Genomic DNA, 19,567 nt, shown 5'->3' on the forward strand with positions numbered 1-19,567 from the left:
AAAAAAATGTTTAACATATGAGATTGCTGTATATGCGCTACTAAATAATTTTTTTGTTGCAGATGCACCGGCAGTAGCTGCTTGATATGCCACTGAAAACAGTGCACCAAATTCTCATCAGCCTAAAATGTCCCTTAGCAAAGTCACAATGCTGCTGAGGCAAGGGTAGGAGTAGTAACGAACACAGAAGGTGCGAGTGGTACTTTAACAGAATTGATACCCCAAACAATGAAAAAATGCAAAACTTCAGCATCTCTGAAAGACTATGTACACTCATAAAACAGTACAGACTCTCTCACTAGAGCACCTACTATTGGCACCCATAGCATGGGACATGGATGATATGTATTCATATGCTGCATACCCATATATTTCCTACAGATACTCAGCTCAGCATTATAAATAGTGTTTTTAGTTCAAAGCCGCAGAAACCAAACAAATAAAATTAAAGGACATGTAGTGAGCGCCCAGCAATTCTTATTATTTACTTTTACAGTATAATTGTAACCAATAATCAGAAATCAATAATGTATAGTTATGAGAAAGTCATCAAAAACACTCAAGATTAGACTATTTTCAGGACTTGGCGAACAGGTGTCTGCTTTCTGAGAACATTTTTGATAAATAAATAAATTGGGTTGTAAAAAACCAACAAATTTAATTCATCAGTATATATTATAGTGATGATGTATATTAAAAGATTTCTGTTTTGACAACATTATGATTTATTAAATTTTGCCGCATTCACATGCTTGGTGTTAACAATTGGTTAGTAAGAAATGTTGTCATAAGGTACAATAAAATTATGATCATATAATGTACATTTAAACATTTTTTTATCTATTATGTAACTACAAATCAGTAGATGGTCATCAGTTTGATATCGTTCTGTGTGTAGTTTTTGGCCAGCTTTAAATAATACTATATTATGTTTGGAAATCATACAGGTTTTCGAGTGGTCGTATGGAACCACAATGTTATGCTTGTGTTTTGTGGTTGCACGAGAGCAGTAGGCCTACTGTAACGTATCCCATGCATGCATGTTTGTCATTTATATCTTAGAAGCTAGTTAGCGGTAGCTGCATCAAATCATTACTTGTTTTGACTTTACGTATAATACACCGCATGACTCGATAACAGTGTAATTGACAGCTAGGGTCAAAGTTCAAATATTTAGACTCGCTGTATCGTTGTAAACAAAGCCTAAACAGTGTGTTGCGTAGCCGAGAAAGTGAATCAGGTATGGTGTCGTCAGCACTAGCATAACGAGAGGGGGCTGTGTGGCAATGATTCAGCAGGAAGTGGTGCTGATCCTCCGCTTGGGGATTGGGTAGGATCGATAGTCCAAATTTGGTGGCCAATGAGACAAAACCCCTGTTTGTTTGTTTTATTTGTTTACAGCAACCTGTTTTATATTCCGATGGATATGGTCAGTTTTCCTGATCAGTAGTCAACAAGATTTGAAGTAGAAGAGTTCAGTAAACTTATCCATAGAAACTTTATATTGTTATCTGCTTTTGTCTACTCATTTATTTAGAAGTCTTAAAGCAGGCTAAGGAGAACAAAAGGTTCGTTTTATTTGGTTATTAATGAATTTTATTTGGTTATTTATGTTTGATTTGGATTACCGCTTGTGGTAAGGTAAAATTGTTGAGATGTTGTGTGAATTTTGGTTTTATGAACGTTGCTTACTTCAATTATCATTTATGTTTTATTACTCAATTATAGCATCGTGATTTGTATTTTACCCATGTTCTAACTATTCTCTTATAGACTTCACGTTGCTGGCTCTAGTACGAAAATACAGTACTGAAATAGCATATATATACCAACAAAGGCTGTTTCTTATTGTTATATACTGGACAGCACCAGTAAAGTTTCACGCTCTTCCCAGTTTAAGCCTGCCGGGTGTCTAGCAGACCCAAACTGCTATACCTACCTTACTTGAGCTAGTAGGGACTACCTGACTTATTGCTTTTTTCTGACTTATCTACTAGATATATCTATTCAGCTAGTGAAACAAATCAAATTTTGTATCTTCGATTCAATTTACGCTTGAGCAAATCAGAATCAACACGTGGAAAACGTTCAAATGTCAATCTCATACCCAATAAAGATACCGCACGATTTATAAATCATGAAAAAACCTAAACTTTATTACTAGTAAATTCTCATTGACTTCAGTAAGTCGACGCTTTTATACTTTTACTACAGTATGACAACCAAACCATTCATTAAGAAGCGAAGACGAGAGGCTGAAACAGATATTCACTGTGCTAGATTTTGACCTGTCTTTGGTGTGGGTGGGATTTTCATTTTTGCTTGGTTTAATTCCATGTTTTTGTGTCTTTTATCTGCTAGTGAGTGGTTGCTTGTTGTACTGATTTTGGCTTGTCTTCGGTGAGTGGGTTATATTGTCTCTTCTTTTTCATTTGATTCTATATTGTTGAGTCGTTCAATTTATGCCTTCCAAATTTCTGTTGATTTTCTATTTGACACATTTTTCTTGTATATTGCTATTTTATTTTCCCTGCTGTCTGAGTATGTCAGGTAGAAGTAAGGCTTTTGGTACGAGAAGTTTTTCTTAAATGTTGAAGTTTGACACAAGTGCTGAATGCTCTAATAGAATTAAGGATGTAAAATTTTGCAATGCTCGTTGTGTCCGAGCCTTTTTCATCATACTTGCCTTGAGGTCTGGAAAAATGTAACCAGTCAAGAGCATGCAGTCTTCAACAAGCATATTATAAAACATGAGGCAAAACTCAGAGTTTGTGTACTTTCCAAAAATCAATGAATTATGAATGAGATAGGTAAAAAACTTTATGCGCTGGCCACTACTGTCTATGACAGCATGGTTATGCTAAATGAAACAATCAATTGCAACAATCAATAAAATGACAGCGAAGTTGATGCAATATCAAGAATGCTGGGAGAAAGGGTAAATACCACTAAGTCCTATGCTGACATGACTTCCTTGAACTCTTAGTTCCAATTTATCTTTATTGATATTGTCTCAAGACTGGAATGTAATTTCAAAAGGCAGGAGGAAACTCAGGGGAAGGATACAATGAAGTGTAAGTCCACCACGCAAGGTCTCATTGAAAGACAGCACGAACACATTGAGCAGATAGTTAAAACAATAGGGCAGAACCTGAAGTTGCATGACGTTACACCGTATAAGTAGAGAAAGTGAGAAGAAAACAAGACCAGTGAGAATTTGCTTCAAAACTGAGTCACAAAAATATGACTTCTTAAAACGACACAATAGTCTAGAAAATCGTGGACAATCATTTGTTAAAAATGACTTAACTAAAGCGCAATGAGAAGAGGAACACCAGGTTAGGGTTAGGAGGCGAGCCTTGGCTGCTGAAGCACCTTATAGTCTTTCGAATCAGAAAATAAAATATCTATGAGGTTAATAGTACACAATGGACAGTGGTCAATCAAAGATTAAACCAATTAAAATGCTAGTTTGGAATGCGAATGGTATTCAGAACAACACCCGTTATCTGAAATATCTCCTCGACTCACACAAACTGTTCCTTTGGCAATGACAAACAAAGTTAGACCTGTCTGTGAAAAATAGCAAGCTATGTTCTGGCTAAAAAATATATAAGGCTGATAGAGTGAGTGGTGAAGGTTTGGTTGGGGAGTCTTGATAGCGGTGCAAGACTCTGTTCTAATACAAGACACAAATGTTAACATGCATGATGAAGGTGAGCTTTTGTCTCTTGCCATGAACTATACGGCCTACTCATTCTTGCTAGGTTGCTGCTATCAACCTTCTTCAGTGAGCAATGTTGCAGCACTTGACAGCTGGTTTGAAAAACAGACTACTCTGAATGTTGTAATGAGATTTTAATCTTCCAGGTATGAACTGGCCTTCACAGACTTTGAGGTCAAATAACGAGTCCAGTGTACACAAGTACTTTTTGGATTTAAAAAAAATTAATGAACGTGGCCAACTAATTGATTTTTCTACTCATATACTTGGCAATACTCTCGACCTGGTCATATCTTCAGTTGATATAAATCAATTTACTGCTGAGCCTACAGGGTCGGATCATTACGCCATAGTGTGTGCCATTATGGTGTCTGTCTGTATCGTACAGAAAAGCTGCACCCAGGTACCGAGACAATGTCGGAATTTTGAAAAAGCATTTCTGCCAGATACCTATGCACAGAATCGTAGACTGACAACATATATATATATATGTATTAATCACTTTATATCACAGGATAGAATTCAAATTTAGAGTTCTCAGTACGATCAAAGAATGCATTTCAACATATGACGTTAGACTTTGGGAAAAACACCGGATACAGACAAATGCCATGAAGGCCATACGAAAGTAAAACAGACTATCAAAGATAATGTGCCTATTCCAACGATGCAAACAGAATTTTTTTAGAAGAAAAAGAATAGAACGAAAAAAATCGAAATACTAAAAAATATAAATAAAAAAGGCTTTCCACTGGACATATAATTTCTCAAAACACTCAGAGATCTACCATCTCAAAAGTAGTAGAACATATATAATCTCACACCACATACACCTTCATCTAGATGACCATGGCATTCTTACTGATCGCCAAAATGGATTCAGAGCTAAACACAGCTGCACTTCTCAACTCTTGTCAGCTGTGAATGACTTTGTTGAAAATTTTGACTCGAAGATTCCAACAGATGCTGTTATACTAGACTTCTCCAAAGCATTTGATGTGGTTAGCCACAATAAACTAATTTTCAAAATGAAAATGCTTGGACTGCATCCATCTGTAATTGATTGGATTTGTAGTTGGCGTACTGGTTGTAGTTTTCAGGTATCAGTCAACGATGGGTTTTCCTCACCTCATCCTGTTACGTCTGGAGTGCCTCAAGGTTCAGTTTTGGGGCCTCTTCTTTTTCTTATATTTATTAACGAATTGCCTAACTCAATATCCAAGGATAGTCAGCTTAGTTTATTTGCTGATGATGCACTACTGTACAGATTAATACAAAACAACAGTGATAGTCTTCCTCTTCAGACTGATCTAAACAATCTTGTCTCATAAACTAATGACTGGCAAATGAGTTTCAATCCTAGTAAATGCCAATCTATGCGGATCTCCAATGAATCTACATTAGCTTGCAAATACTATATAAATCAAACTTGTCTCGAATTTGTTCGAAGTTTTACATACTTGGGCGTTGTGATCAGCTCAAACCTTGCACCAGACCTTCACATTAACCATAGTTGTGCTAAAGATAATAGCACACTCCACATGCTCATGCGATCTTTGAAATCAGCTGCTACTAAAACAAAATCTGTTGCCTATTTTACTATTTGTTGTCCCATTGTTGAATACAGCTCAGTAATGTGGTTGCCATACATTCAAAAGCATATAAAACAACTTGAAATGATAAATGGTAAAGCATATTGTTGGGGCTTCCGCAAAAGAAAATATGATAAAATCACTGACCAGATGGATATGGATGAATGGCTTTCTCTTGAACGGCATAGCAGACTTACTGACATAACAGTAAGGGAAAAATTTTTTAAGTAAATCTGTTTCAGTGGATACTGAAACGTAGGTGTAGGAGGAATTAAATTTGACATAAATACAGAGACTAAGAGAAACTTCTTCTTTCATCGAACTGCACGCTTATAACATATTGTCTTGTTTTACAGTCTTTAACCACTTGTATACTAGTCACTAACACCATCTGGCAATCTAAAGTTTGAAAAAACTATTGACCCCAATCTTTAGTTCTATAGGATATCACAATAAGGCTACTGCACAGGAGCGGATGTGATTAGTAAGAAGAAAGAGATCAGTGACATACGTCCCAGCGATGCTGGCCCATACCTGCCAACTCTCACGCATTAGGCGTGAGACTCACGCAATCGCCCCAAAGAAAAAATGAAAATGCGTGAGATTTTTGCCCCAATTTCCACAATTTTATATATACTATCATCATAGATATATATACCTATATATATCTATATAGGTATATATATCTATGACTATCATTGATACATCAATTGCCCCAAAACCAAATCTCACGCATTGCCCCACTCTTGGGTTGGCAGGTCTGTGTAACACAGCTGGCCTTTTCTACAAGATCGATAGAGAACTGCTGATGTCAACTTTTTAAATAAAATGATTGATAAAAGGGCAAAAATTGCAAGAGATTGTTAGCTAAAAAAATTAAAAACAAATAATACACTATTTGGTGCCACAAAAATACGTCACAATGGGTGTTAAAAAGAACTAGCTCTTTTATCGAACGCCAAACAACATTAGGTGATCGTAACCTAAGCGATCTAGTATTTATACATTTTCTTATGTAAAGCTTAGGTGAATTTTTTGCACATGCATCTTAGACACGAATGTGATCATTTAGTATAGATTCCAATTTCCAATCGCTTTAATTGTATCTACGCAAGAAATTTATTTTATAATTTAAAACTTTGAGCGTTTATGATAAACACTAATGAAAAAAGAAGCCAAAATTTTAAAGGCTTCAGGGATTCGTGACAAAATTTAACCCTGACTGATTCGAGAAGAATGCCTATTCATTATTGCGTCATTAATCCAGTCGGATAAATTGTGTAGTTGCAACATTGTCGGATAAATCTGGTGGATTCGCCCTCGAAAACTGGAGTTGTGCGATCAGTTCGCCGAATTCAGTTAAAAACATACCTGCCAACTCTCACGCATTGGGCGTGAGACTCACGCAATCACCCCAAATAAAAAATGAAAATGCGTGAGAAATGCGTGAGATTTTTGCCCCAATTTCCACAATTTTACATATACTATCATTGATACATCATTTGCCCCAATACCAAATCTCACGCATTGCCCCACTCTTGGGTTGGCAGGCCTGGTCAAAAACCCAAATCAGAATCAAAAGTACCACCAGTACCTCTAAGTGGTGTTCAAAGGTGTTATAGGCACAAATTGAAAACTGGACTTTGCAAAAATCGAACGCTGAAGCATACCCAAGATGAAGATGTGAAGGTATTTACTGATTTCAGTGATTTAATCAGTTGTTTTCTGCTCAGCATGTGTGTACCTGACCTAGGTCATCAGCTGAATTGCCTCTGGTTAAGAAAACCACTTTTAGCGAAATGGTAGTATACATGGTTAGAAATTGTACCAACTCAGTAACTCCATTGGATATTGAAACTGAACACCAGCATACTTCAGTAATTAATAATGGTTTTGAGAGCACAATAAATCATAAATGGGTGCTTGGAATCAGCTAATACCATACAAGATAAAAGATCATAGATGAAAAAGAGAAACCAAGGGAAAGATGAAACTGGGAATAAGACCTCAACAGTATTCTTGTTAGTAGATTGAGCGTTGTATAAGCGTAGATCATTCAGAATAGAATTAATCAGGACCTTTGTTTAAACTGTAACCAGTGATTCATTGCTCAATTGATCGAAACTGCTTAGAAATAGATGCAGTAAAGTTTAACAGATACACTTTGTTGACGTCTGTCACATAATGTGCTATGAGGACAAGGTAGGAATTTGTCAAATAAATTTGCTGTGTTCACAATTCTGAAGCAATGAGTTTAGAGTTGGTTCGGTCAGACACTGTAACCCGCTATAAACCTACACTGTTATTGGTAGACTAGCTGTAGAATTAGGTTCTGTAGAGCTTGTAGAGACACAAAAGCTATCTGAATACAATAAATAGATCTGTTTTAAAAGTCTAAATGAGTCAAAAGTTTACAAACAGCGACTCTTTGATTTCAAAGTTCTTATTGCAGGACCTTGTTGGAACACTTTTACAAGGAGCAATTGTAAAAGCGAGGTCAAGCAAAGTTATTCGTATCACGATATAAGTTATCTGAACAAGTCAAACTTAAGCTATAACTGTAAATCAAACAAAGTTATTTGAACAACTAAATTAAACTTGTTCAGGTTGAAAAAAAACATTTCTTGTTTTGAACGGTCCTACTCCTATGTGGTTTTTGGTCTTCCCAGAATAGAACAGCTTTATAGCAGCATTACTCATATCAATATTTCCTGTAACATATACTATTATTATTATTAGGGTTCACCACACTCACAGTTGCATCTAATATTACTGACAAGTTTTGCCCAAACAAACTAGCCATTCACAAAATACTAATTTCCTAGGGAAATTGCCTTCTCTGTCCTTTGTAAAACTTCTAATCACAGCCACCACTCGCCTACGCTACCCACGCCTCGCCTATCCTTCGCCTACTGATTCGACGTTATTCCGAGCTTTCCAATCTCTTACGCGACTGTTTGCACGACTTGTCTCGAGAGACAAAGTTGGCGATAGGACGAATTAGTAAAAACCCCGAATGATAGGCATCCTTGAAAAATAACTAACAGTCTATAATCATATAGCCTGCGCGACTTGATAGTTACATGATTTTTCTATAAAGCCACGCCAAAGTTTATTGCGAGCTAAAAAACTGACATTCCCAAAATTCGTTTCCAAACTTGTAACTATAGCGTTGAGAGTATTTATGAAGATATCCTGCTAGCCTCATTATTTGAATGCTGTGCCTATGGTGATATACGCCGCAAACTATTTGCGATATCAATTGAGCTGTTGACTACGCCGTAAGAAATAGGAATTAAGGTCGGCTGCCTATCATGTTTCCTCACGTTGTAGGAGGTATGAAGTTTTTTGTTATGAAGTACTGGCACAAAAGTATTTGGTTGTTAATCAGATTTTCAAAGTGGTTAAAATGGCAATTTGTGACTTTATTTATGTAAAACAGCTCAATCAAACATATTATGCTAGGAAAACGATGTTATTGTGCAGCCTCTTGTTTCTGCATTTTCAGGCAGCAGGGGTTTTAGTTTTTGCAAATAAACTTTCCAACTTGAGAGGTCCAAGATATCTTCTCTGAAACATCTTTGAGAAGCCAATGTGCACGCACACATAATTTATATATTTTCTCCTAAGATGTGTCAACATGGACAAATACAATTAATTTAGAAAAATTCAAACTTGGTTTTTCTTTGCTTTACCCTACTTCACATATATGTCAATAGTAAATCAGAGACAAACACTGGCAACTGCATTGCTGCCATGCTTTGTACATTCATCTGGGATTACATAGGAATTAGAAAAGGTTATTTTACAAAACAAGTATAAATAAAAAATGGTGCCACTGTGACTTTACACAGACTCTGAATAAGCATTAGAGGCTAGCTAATACTCTGAATCTAAACAAATCTTTTTGTAGTGAAATTATTTTTGTAATTTTTGACTTAGCTACTGCCATAGCTTTGTTGAAGTTGTCTATTGATTACACTCCTATTGTAGTTGGCGAAACAACTAAATATATTTCTCCTATTATTTTAATTTCAAAATCATGTAATGAATTTTGGTTTTGGACGGGATGTGTATTACAGATTTAAAACCAAAAGCTGGTTTAGAATATTTTGGTCACTGTCCTAAGTGTGTGGTCGAAGTTAAACATTTTAAGCCTTGTTGTTTCTGGTTATGACCATTTTGTGAAAAATTCATAAAATTACCATAAATGGAATTTGGTAGTTTTTGGAAGTTACATTGTTGACCTAGCCAAAAAATCATAAACATATCATTCAATGGATGCAGTAGTGTTTCATTATTCTACACGGTGTACTGTATGCTCTATTTATGTTCTAGCAGTTGCAAGTAGACCCACATGTCTAAGAGCAATGGCTTCACTTCGCTTATAGCTTTATGTGGGATCTTGTTCTGAAGAGATGTCTCTTCAGATGTTAGATGAGGTACCCTTTGATCAGGTAAGAGCTGCATTTTTTATCTAACCTCCTACCGCATATATAATACACGCTACTATTAGCAAAACCTTGTAGCTTACTGCTTTTTGATTGGGTTTTGATTATCGTTTACTACTCCTCTTGTTCATCATGCATATTCAGGTGTCCGTCCCGCTATAGAGACGTGTTACCATTCGGTGATGCTTGTTGCAGGTTATTGCCCTAGGGTGTCAAGGCTTTTCATTGCTGGCAGCCGTTATATTCTATCACTTTTTACATATAAAAACGAGCAGCGTGAAGGCGCGCCATGCTGTTTCTGTCTCTATCGGAGTGGCTATTGTTATCGTATGTTATGGCAAGTGAGTACATATAACGTTGATTTGCATATAGAATAGTGTCTTTGCAACCTGCCATTCGCTTCAAAGTTCAGATATTTAGAACCAACACCTATGCGCTCGCAAAGATTTGTCTTTCTTGAGATTTTGTGCTATTATTGACAAGAGCAGTTCTGCTGCAGTTTAACTATAACATATCGAAATTTCTCTGAGGTCTCATTCTTGCTCAACCTGATGTAGCCGTGCATATATATTGGCCCTCTAAATGTTCATCTACTTGACCTTGAGAACAGTTTAATGTGATGGTACTATTTCAACCCAATGTGCTTAGAATTCAATAACGGCACAAATAGGCCTACTATGAGATATTATAGCACCTCCCTCCTGCACAACTACAAGTATTTATGGTAGCTTAAGACCGATTAACTTATGATGCTGTTTGAATGCAGTGCTGATGAGAAACTTGATATGAAACTAATGGCATCTAATAAACAAGCACCTGTCATACAATGCTAATCAGAATTCGGACTTAGTCACACTTCCTGCTTTGCTTGGCCAGTGTGGATCTTGCTAGCATTACGTGTTACATTGTATTCACTATAGTAGAATTGATAAGGTAGATAATAGAAAAATAGAAAGATAATATATACTGTATATATATACATGTATATATATATATGTATATATACTGTATATATATATACAGTATATGTGTATACAGTATATATATACATATATATATATACTGTATATATACATTGTATATATATTATATATATACTGTATATATACACTGTATATATATACTGTATATATACTGTATATATACATATGTATATATATAGTATATATATACACATTGTGCAGCTGTGCTGTTGCATTTATTCTACGCTTTATGCTTCAATTACGAATTTTTACTTTCAGAGAGTCACTCCATCTCTTCGCCATGTCTTCCATTGTTTATCTTTTTCTGCTCTACTTGCCATCTCCAGTTCGTGGGTGGTGAGTATTCTATGGGCCTGTAGTACTCTATAGACCTGGGTGCTGTAGTGCTCTATTTACTTGGGTGCTGTAGTACTCTATATACCTGGGTGCTGTAGTACTCTATTTACTTAGGTACTGTAGTACTTTATATACTGAGGTACTGTAGTACTTTATATACTTGGGTACTGTAGTGCTTTATATACTTGGGTACTGTAGTACTTTATATACTTAGGTACTGTAGTACTCCATATACTTGGGTACTGTAGTACTCCATATACTTGGGTACTGTAGTACTTTATATACTTGGGTACTGTAGTACTTTATATACTTAGGTACTGTAGTACTCTATATAATATGATACTGTAGTAGTGTATATACTTGGGTACATTAGTACTTTGTACTATGGATTCCTTGCATTATTTGTTATTCACTCAAGTTTACTTGTCTTTGTAAGACAAAGCTGCCCTCATTGTAGGACTGTCTTGATTGCCTGTATTGGCCATGTGCTAGCGGTGCATCTTCACGCCTACACCTACCATTATATGCAGTACAGGGTCGAAGTGTCCAAGTGAGATAACATTCATTTGTTCTCCTTTATATTCAGGGTCACTTTGCCTTCTCATCTTATCAGCGTAAGACCATTCTTATCCATTATAGCATCAAGGTTATGTAATGTCTAATCTTCAGTGCCAAACTGTAAAGCAAACATGTTACCTTGTCAACTGTTATTCTAGGGGTGAGGCTTTTGTTTTCCTACACCAATTAATTACTCAACAACTCTGCAGCAATTAGGTTAGATGTTGAAGGCTTTATGAAGAGCTGAAGGCTTCATGATTGTTCAAAGATTTCCTTTCTATGTCTTTGACCAATTGAAGTTCTACTTTGTGGTTGATATAAAGACCTTGTACGTATAGATAGAGAATGTTGATATTTGTATGCTTTTAGCTCTCTTATGGTCATGGCCATAAAGTTAACCTGCGCAGCATTTTCTTTGGATGACAGTGCAAAGCTGGACTCCCAAATGACTACACAGCAGCTTAAACATCAACTCAAGTAAGAATTATTAGCAGCGTGTTGAGACTGCAACAGGTTGAAGGTGTTTGATCACTGTCTAGCACCTGAGCTCTTCTACACTCAGTCTATCTCTTCTACCCTCAGTCTATCTCTTCTAAACTCAGTCTATCTCTTCTATACTCAGTCTATCTCTTCTACACTCAGTCTATCTCTTCTACCCTCAGTCTATCTCTTCTAAACTCAGTCTATCTCTTCTAAACTCAGTCTATCTCTTCTACCCTCAGTCTATCTCTTCTATACTCAGTCTATCTCTTCTACCCTCAGTCTATCTCTTCTATACTCAGTCTATCTCTTCTACACTCAGTCTATCTCTTCTACCCTCAGTCTATCTCTTCTAAACTCAGTCTATCTCTTCTAAACTCAGTCTATCTCTTCTATACTCAGTCTATCTCTTCTATACTCAGTCTATCTCTTCTACACTCAGTCTATCTCTTCTACACTCAGTCTAACTCTTCTACACTCAGTCTATCTCTTCTACACTCAGTCTATCTCTTCTATCTCATCTCAGTCTATCTCCACTCAGTCGACACTCGGTCTATCTCTTCTATACTCAGTCTATCTCTTCTACACTCAGTCTATCTCTTCTACCCTCAGTCTATTTCTTCTAAACTCAGTCTATCTCTTCTATACTCAGTCTATCTCTTCTACACTCAGTCTATCTCTTCTACACTCAGTCTATCTCTTCTACATCAGCAGTCTATCTTTTCTACACTTAGTATATCTCTTCTATACTCAGTCTATCTCTTCTACACTCAGTCTATCTTTTCTACCCTCAGTCTATCTCTTCTACACTCAGTCTATCTCTACATCAGCAGTCTATCTTTTCTACACTTAGTCTATCTCTTCTATACTCAGTCTATCTCTTCTATACTCAGTCTATCCCTTCAGTACTCTGTCTAATTTAGACAAAGTGCAGAAAAGAAAAGTGCAGAGAAGTTTAGCTCCACATTAACTCATTGTACAGGTTATCTCTTCTTTCAGGTGTAGATAATTCCTGGGTGAAGATTGTCTCCTATTGGTCACTAAGCGCATGTTGTCACTATCTGTAGGTAGGTTTGGTACATTTGAAAATATGGAAGGAGAAATATTCTTCTAGTACATACCATTAAGGGATGTTTACATGCATGATTAGTCAGAGTTGTGTTCCCGCTCTATTAGTTAAAGAGTCTTCTAGTCTCGTTATGATTTGAAATACGTTTCAGCAAAGTCTTTACACCAAACCCACTCAAAATCTGACTATACAAAATGTCTGACCTTTTTAGCCAATTAAATACAGCATCGATATCCATTCCATTTTGACTATTTATCAGCATAAACACACTAGAGACTCGGTTGCTACATACCATGTGTATGTATGCATAATAATTGTTTATTACTAATTTGTATTGTTTTTAAATCGCTCTGGTTCAAATGCGCCTAATGCTATTTTTAACTTATTCTTTCGGAGAACAGAGTATATCACCATCATATTTTCTGCATTATTGCCAGATATGATTGGTCAAATTCGTGTTGTATTCTGTCAGTGATGGCCATCAAAATTTGGCCAAACACGGTATACAGCAATTCACCGATCTTGTGCCGATGTGTCGGCGTGGAAGAAACTCCGATAAATTATCTTGGTGTAAATGCAACTTTAGTCAAGTTTTCAATTTTGTGTTTGTAGCGACTGAGAGTTGTCTTGGGGTATAGTGCTAATAGTTGAGGGAATGGTAAAATCTTCACAACCTTAGTTTAAGTACTAGCAATGTTTTAGAACTGTAATTGTCATATCCTTGCACTAACCTAATCTCGAGTCTTTCTTAACGGAGCCCATTTTGGACTGACTACGCGTAACCGTTGCGCTGTGACAGCAATCTTGATACTACGAGCTGGTTTGTTCAACTCACTCCAGCCTTGAGATTTACTCTGATCGTGCGGATTTCTCTACAAATTATTGCCATGTTTAGTGGTTAAAAGCACCGCTCCTAGAAACTATTTAGCATTAGCGTGGGAGGTAAAAGCTGGTGGGGTTAGTAAATACAGGTTTTAGGTAGCAGTTGCTGCCTCCATGCATGTTGGTTGCTTGGGTAGTTTGAAACTGAATTGAAATCCATTTAGGAGTAGTTTTGACATGTGTCTACGTTACAACCGAATCGAAACTGCTGAAGTTTTCAGATCTCAATCAAAGTTTACAAGGAGCAACCGAGTGAGCAAATTTAGCACTCTCAACCATCACTGTACCGTCATGTGTAAATAAATAAATTCAATATTGTATTCGCTAATAATAAAATCTCTAATCAGCTACGAGATTCGATTACACCTGGTTGAACCAAATAACTGAAGTCATTCAGTTGTTACTTCTTCTGACTGATGTGTCCAACCTACTAGTTTTAGCTCCATTGATGTATGGCTCAGTTTCAGGTGATTAAGAATCCCGTGTCCACTGAGTAGCATTCAATATACATATTAGAATGGTTGCCTTACAGAGTACAGTTTGATACCAATACGGAGTTCTTTCAGCGGATGCAGTATAAGCTGACAATTGTTTTTTTTGGGTCTTCTATACTACCGATATCATCATTTGCAATAGAATATTGGTTGGCTGCCATTTTGTTAGGTAATATCAAGGGTTAAGAAGGCATCCCCGTTCATAAGGTAAAGGTAGGAGGAGCTGTGTGACTCAATGCTCACTTTCAAAGTGTTCTGTGTTCTCATATCTCTTTCTGCATGGGCGTTGTTCTACACTCATCACTGTTTAATGATTGATTTAACATTGTAATTCTATTTGTATGAATAACATGATGTAAAAAACAGACCATAAAAAGCTTGTGCGTGTTTAACCTGAAGGGGGAAACATTGTCACTAGTTACAGTTGTCGGAACAGGCTTGCCATGTTTATCAGAAGTTTGAAATCTAAAACTGTCTCTCCTTTTTTAGTTCCTCATTGACTCAGCATTACTTATTCACCTGATGCGCGTAGTTGTGATGACTGTAACCTTTGCCACAAGAAACCCATACATACAATACCCCGATATGCGTACAAATTGTGGCTAATAAGCAATCTATTGGCTTGGTGTATATTTATCCGCTATGTCCCTTAAAATTATATTATAGCGATTGAACAACTATGATTAATTTTCTTTTGGTCGGTGAGAGCTTTTTTGAAAGCAAGCTGTGTAGGAGCTGTTAGTTCTTTTAGTTCAGAATACATTGACCATTATCAAGGTCTTATTTAGTTGTTTAGCATATATCTATTGTACCTGTCTAACACAGATTACACACCTGTTTGACATAGATTTCATATCTATATGAGGTTGGTTACACGCCTGTTTGACATATTTATAATATGAGGTTGGTTACACACCTGTTTGACATTCTTTACTCACCTATCATTCATTGGTTACACGTGTGTGACACAGGTTATACACCTATCTGACATGGGCTACGCACCTATATGACATGGGTTACGCACCTATCTGACATGGGTTACGCACCTATCTGACATGGGTTGCGCGCCTATTTGACACGGGTTACGTACTTATCTGACATGGGTTACGCACCTATCTGACATGGTTTATGCACCTATCTGACATGGGTAACACACCTATTTGACATGGGTTACACGCCTATCTCACTTGGTTTACGCACCTATCTGACATGGTTTACACACCTAACTGACAATGGTTACGCACCTATCTGACATGGGTTACGCACCTATCTGACATGGGTTACGCACCTATCTGACATGGTTTACGCACCTATCTGACATGGGTAATACACCTATTTGACATGGGTTACACGCCTATCTGACATGGTTTACGCACCTATCTGACATGGGATACACACTTAACTGACAATGGTTACGCAGCTATCTGACATGGGTTACGCACTTATCTGACATGGGTTACGCACCTATCTGACATGGGTTACGCACCTATCTGACATGGGTTACACCCCTATCTGACATGGGTTACGCACCTATCTGACATGATTATACACCTATCTAATATTGTTTACATACCTATTTGACATAGATCGCAAACTTGTCAGACATAGGCTGTACATTGTACATCTGCCTGACATGGCCTCTGCATCTTTATTGCACAAAAATGATTTTTCTTTTACAAAAATGTCTCTCACTTTCACGCGTTATCCACACTTGTCTCACATAGACTATTATGTTTTAAACAGGTGAAACGGTCAATTTCGATTGCTAATTAATAATTTTGCAATTGGACTTTATTTTTTAGATTCCTTCCATCATTTTATGAGTATTTCTGCTTTTCCTTCTGTTTTCTTGGAGTCCTATTTGGGCCTGCATACCACTTCAATGACTATATTAGCTTTATTAAAGGAGCGCAGTACAAATCAAAATGGCCGGCGGTAAGTATCATTCCTAAAGACTGAAGACGTGCAACTTCTATTGAAAATGAGATTTTAATAGATGGTCCTTGTAATAGTTTTCATTTCTGGTTCTATAAGCTAAAGCTATTTGTAAAGATTTTACTCTTTTTGCCATGAACCGTTACTGTAACTCTCTGTACCATTGACTGTTACTGTAACTCTCTGTACCATGGGCTGTTACTGTAACTCTTTGCACTCTGGACTGTGACTGTAACTCTCTGTACCATGGACTGTTACTGTAACTCTCTGTACCATGGGCTGTTACTCTAACTCTCTGTACCATGGGCTATTACTGTAACTCTCTGTACCATGGGCTGTTACTCTAACTCTCTGTACCATGGGCTGTTATTGTAACTCTCCGTATCATGGACTGTTACTGTAACTTTCTGTACCATGGGCTATTACTGTAACTCTCCGTCTCATGGACTGTTACTGTAACTTTCTGTACCATGGGCTGTTACTGTAACTCTCTGTACCATGGGCTGTTACTGTAACTCTCTGTACCATGGACTGTTACTGTAACTCTCTGCGCCATGGACTATTACTGTAACTTTCTACTCCATGGGCTGTTACTGTAACTCTCTGTACCCATGGGCTGTTACTATAACTCTCTGCACTATTGGCTGTTACTGTAACTCTCCGTATCATGGACTGTTACTATAACTCTCTGCTCCATGGACTGTTACTATAACTCTCTGCTCCAGGGACTGTTACTGTAACTCTCTGCACCATTGGCTGTTACTGTAACTCTCTGCACCTTTGGCTGTTACTGTAACTCTCCGTACCATGGGCTGTTACCATAACTCTCTGCTCCATGGACTGATACTGTAACTCTCTGCACCATTGGCTGTTACTGTAACTCTCTGTGCCATGGGCTGTTACTGTAGCTCTCTGTACCATGGACTGTTACTGTAACTCTCTGTACCATGGGCTGTTGCTGTAACTTTCTGTATCATGGACTGTTACTGTAACTTTCTGTATAATGGGCTGTTACTGTAACTTTCTGTGCCATGGGCTGTTACTGTAACTCTCTGTACCATGAACTGCAACTGTAACTCTCTGCGCCATTGGCTGTTACTGTAACTCTCTGTAATATGGGCTGTTACTGTAACTCTCTGTACCATGGGCTGTTACTGTAACTTGAGCTCACACAGCTTGATGATGCAGGAGATCTTAGTGCTACAATGCTAGACATTAGCTAAAAATACCCATGATGTTTTTATGTATTGCACATGTTGTTGTTGTGATTGATGCTTTGTCTTATCTTATCTTATTCATGGAATCTATTTAGGATAGCTCATAGGATATGGAACTTTCCTCACTGGTTACTTGTTATTCCTGTCAGATGACTAAAGTCAGCTGACTAGTTGGTGCATATCTATAACAGTATCCTCTGTAGAGATATTGGTGAGCCACTGATCAGACGCTCTAGAGCGCTTCCCTTTAGCTTGACCTTTCATATCTATGAATCATATTTGAGATTGTCTTTACAGACTTTCTACTATTTCGCTATGACTCATTTATTACTGGCTGAATTATATGGCATCATGCTTTCTAACACTGTGATTCTGTATAAGGCATCTCAGAAACACTAAACATTTTTTAAGTGACAGTCCCAAAAGGTGCTTGCGCAATAGTTAAACAAACTGACATGTCATCGCTCTGGCCAGTGTTTGTTGGTAAACAGTGTTGGGTTTAATCATTGAATCAGGCTTTCATCTTATCATATCTGTAAATTATAGCGCATTGTGCCTTAACATAAACCGGTAACTGTGTAAGCATGAGAGTTACATATTTTGCTCTCCTTGTTTTAGCGGAAAGCGCTAAAGATGTTGCTCACTTCTTTCATGTGCCTAGGCCTCCATTACTTACTGGCAGACAGATATCCTGCTACATATAACCTCGGTATGTCACGCTGACTCTTTTTCTTCGAACTACGCTGCAGCAGATACACTTACAGGCTGTAGTTCTTAGTAGTGAGTTTTCAATCAGAAAAGTTGCCATGCTATATCTAAAGGTCACCTTGCAGAAGATATTCTTAAATGAGATTTGGCTACTATCAACATGATCATAAGCTTAAATTGGAGTTGTCATACTGCAAGCATTGTGTTTCCATATTTTGAAGGTTGACCCTTTGTCATTGTAGTTGGGAGTTATCTTCCATATGTTTATGGTGTAGCATAGACATTGTTATTGTATAATAAGAAAACCAGTAATTATGGCATTAAATATTGTTCCTTCTTGATCTTGATTGATTAAAACATGTACAGTTCTTGCTTGACTGATTGACACTGCACTGTCATGTAATGATTATTTTTGCTTCAGTTGAATACACATCTTCATATTGTAAAACTGGTTATCTTGGCAAGCAACTATCACGTAGCACAGTCATGTTTTTAAATACAAGCAAACGCCCAAAACTAAAATATTTTCTAAGACATTCTCCTTTGAAGAGTTATCCTACAGTGAATGCTTGATAAATTGATACACATGTGGTACACTCGAAGCCTTTATATTGAAGGCCACGTGTTGTTATTTATACTCTCTATTTGTACTCTCCGTTTGTACTCTCGATTCGTGCATCTGTCAACTAACCCACAGTTACTATTCTGTTTTAGCTCCTCATGTGATAAGCTCACCATTGCTTTACAAGCACATGGTTCTCTGGCTCACCATGCTGATTGCAAGGTGCAAATATTATTTTTGCTGGCTTTCATGTAAGTGTATTTTGGAATACCACTCTTCATACATGTACACAAACAAGCACTTGGATAATAGAGTCACATTTGATTTGCTACTTCACATAACTTCCTTGAATGCTCTACTCATATTCCTTTTAGGTAAAAGGTTTATAGTCACTACCTTTTGCCCCAAAATTTAACATGTTATTTGATGAACAGCACTGTGCTGGTAAATTACAGCTGAAGCTATCTGTCTCCTATGTGGAATGGGATATGATCCTATGGAGGTTGGTGAGAAGGAATGGGGCAACACAATATTTACAGTTAATCCTTGGAGGATTGAGGTTAGACTTACTTATTC

At 37.2% G+C, this 19,567-nt stretch overlaps 1 protein-coding gene across 3 annotated transcripts in view; it reads left to right on the forward strand.

The window, feature by feature from the left end:
- Window positions 1–1,314: 1,314 nt before the first annotated feature.
- The window catches only part of LOC137392837 (lysophospholipid acyltransferase 2-like), a 28,421-nt gene continuing 10,168 nt past the window's right edge, over window positions 1,315–19,567 (forward strand). The window contains exons 1-10 of one of the 3 annotated variants that reach the window (XM_068079173.1): window positions 1,315–1,568; window positions 9,658–9,773; window positions 9,963–10,108; window positions 11,009–11,086; window positions 11,544–11,636; window positions 12,014–12,121; window positions 16,372–16,504; window positions 18,340–18,430; window positions 19,144–19,242; window positions 19,447–19,550. In XM_068079173.1, coding sequence (XP_067935274.1) covers window positions 9,735–9,773; window positions 9,963–10,108; window positions 11,009–11,086; window positions 11,544–11,636; window positions 12,014–12,121; window positions 16,372–16,504; window positions 18,340–18,430; window positions 19,144–19,242; window positions 19,447–19,550 — 891 coding nt within the window. In that variant the 5' untranslated portion in view covers window positions 1,315–1,568; window positions 9,658–9,734. Of the gene's footprint in view, window positions 1,569–8,541; window positions 8,653–9,654; window positions 9,774–9,962; window positions 10,109–11,008; window positions 11,087–11,543; window positions 11,637–12,013; window positions 12,122–16,371; window positions 16,505–18,339; window positions 18,431–19,143; window positions 19,243–19,446; window positions 19,551–19,567 lie in introns of those variants that run through there. The other 2 variants (XM_068079170.1, XM_068079171.1) reach the window with 2 other exon arrangements.

This window comes from Watersipora subatra, chromosome 4 (assembly GCF_963576615.1).
Source record: "Watersipora subatra chromosome 4, tzWatSuba1.1, whole genome shotgun sequence".
Lineage (NCBI taxonomy): Eukaryota > Metazoa > Bryozoa > Gymnolaemata > Cheilostomatida > Watersiporidae > Watersipora > Watersipora subatra.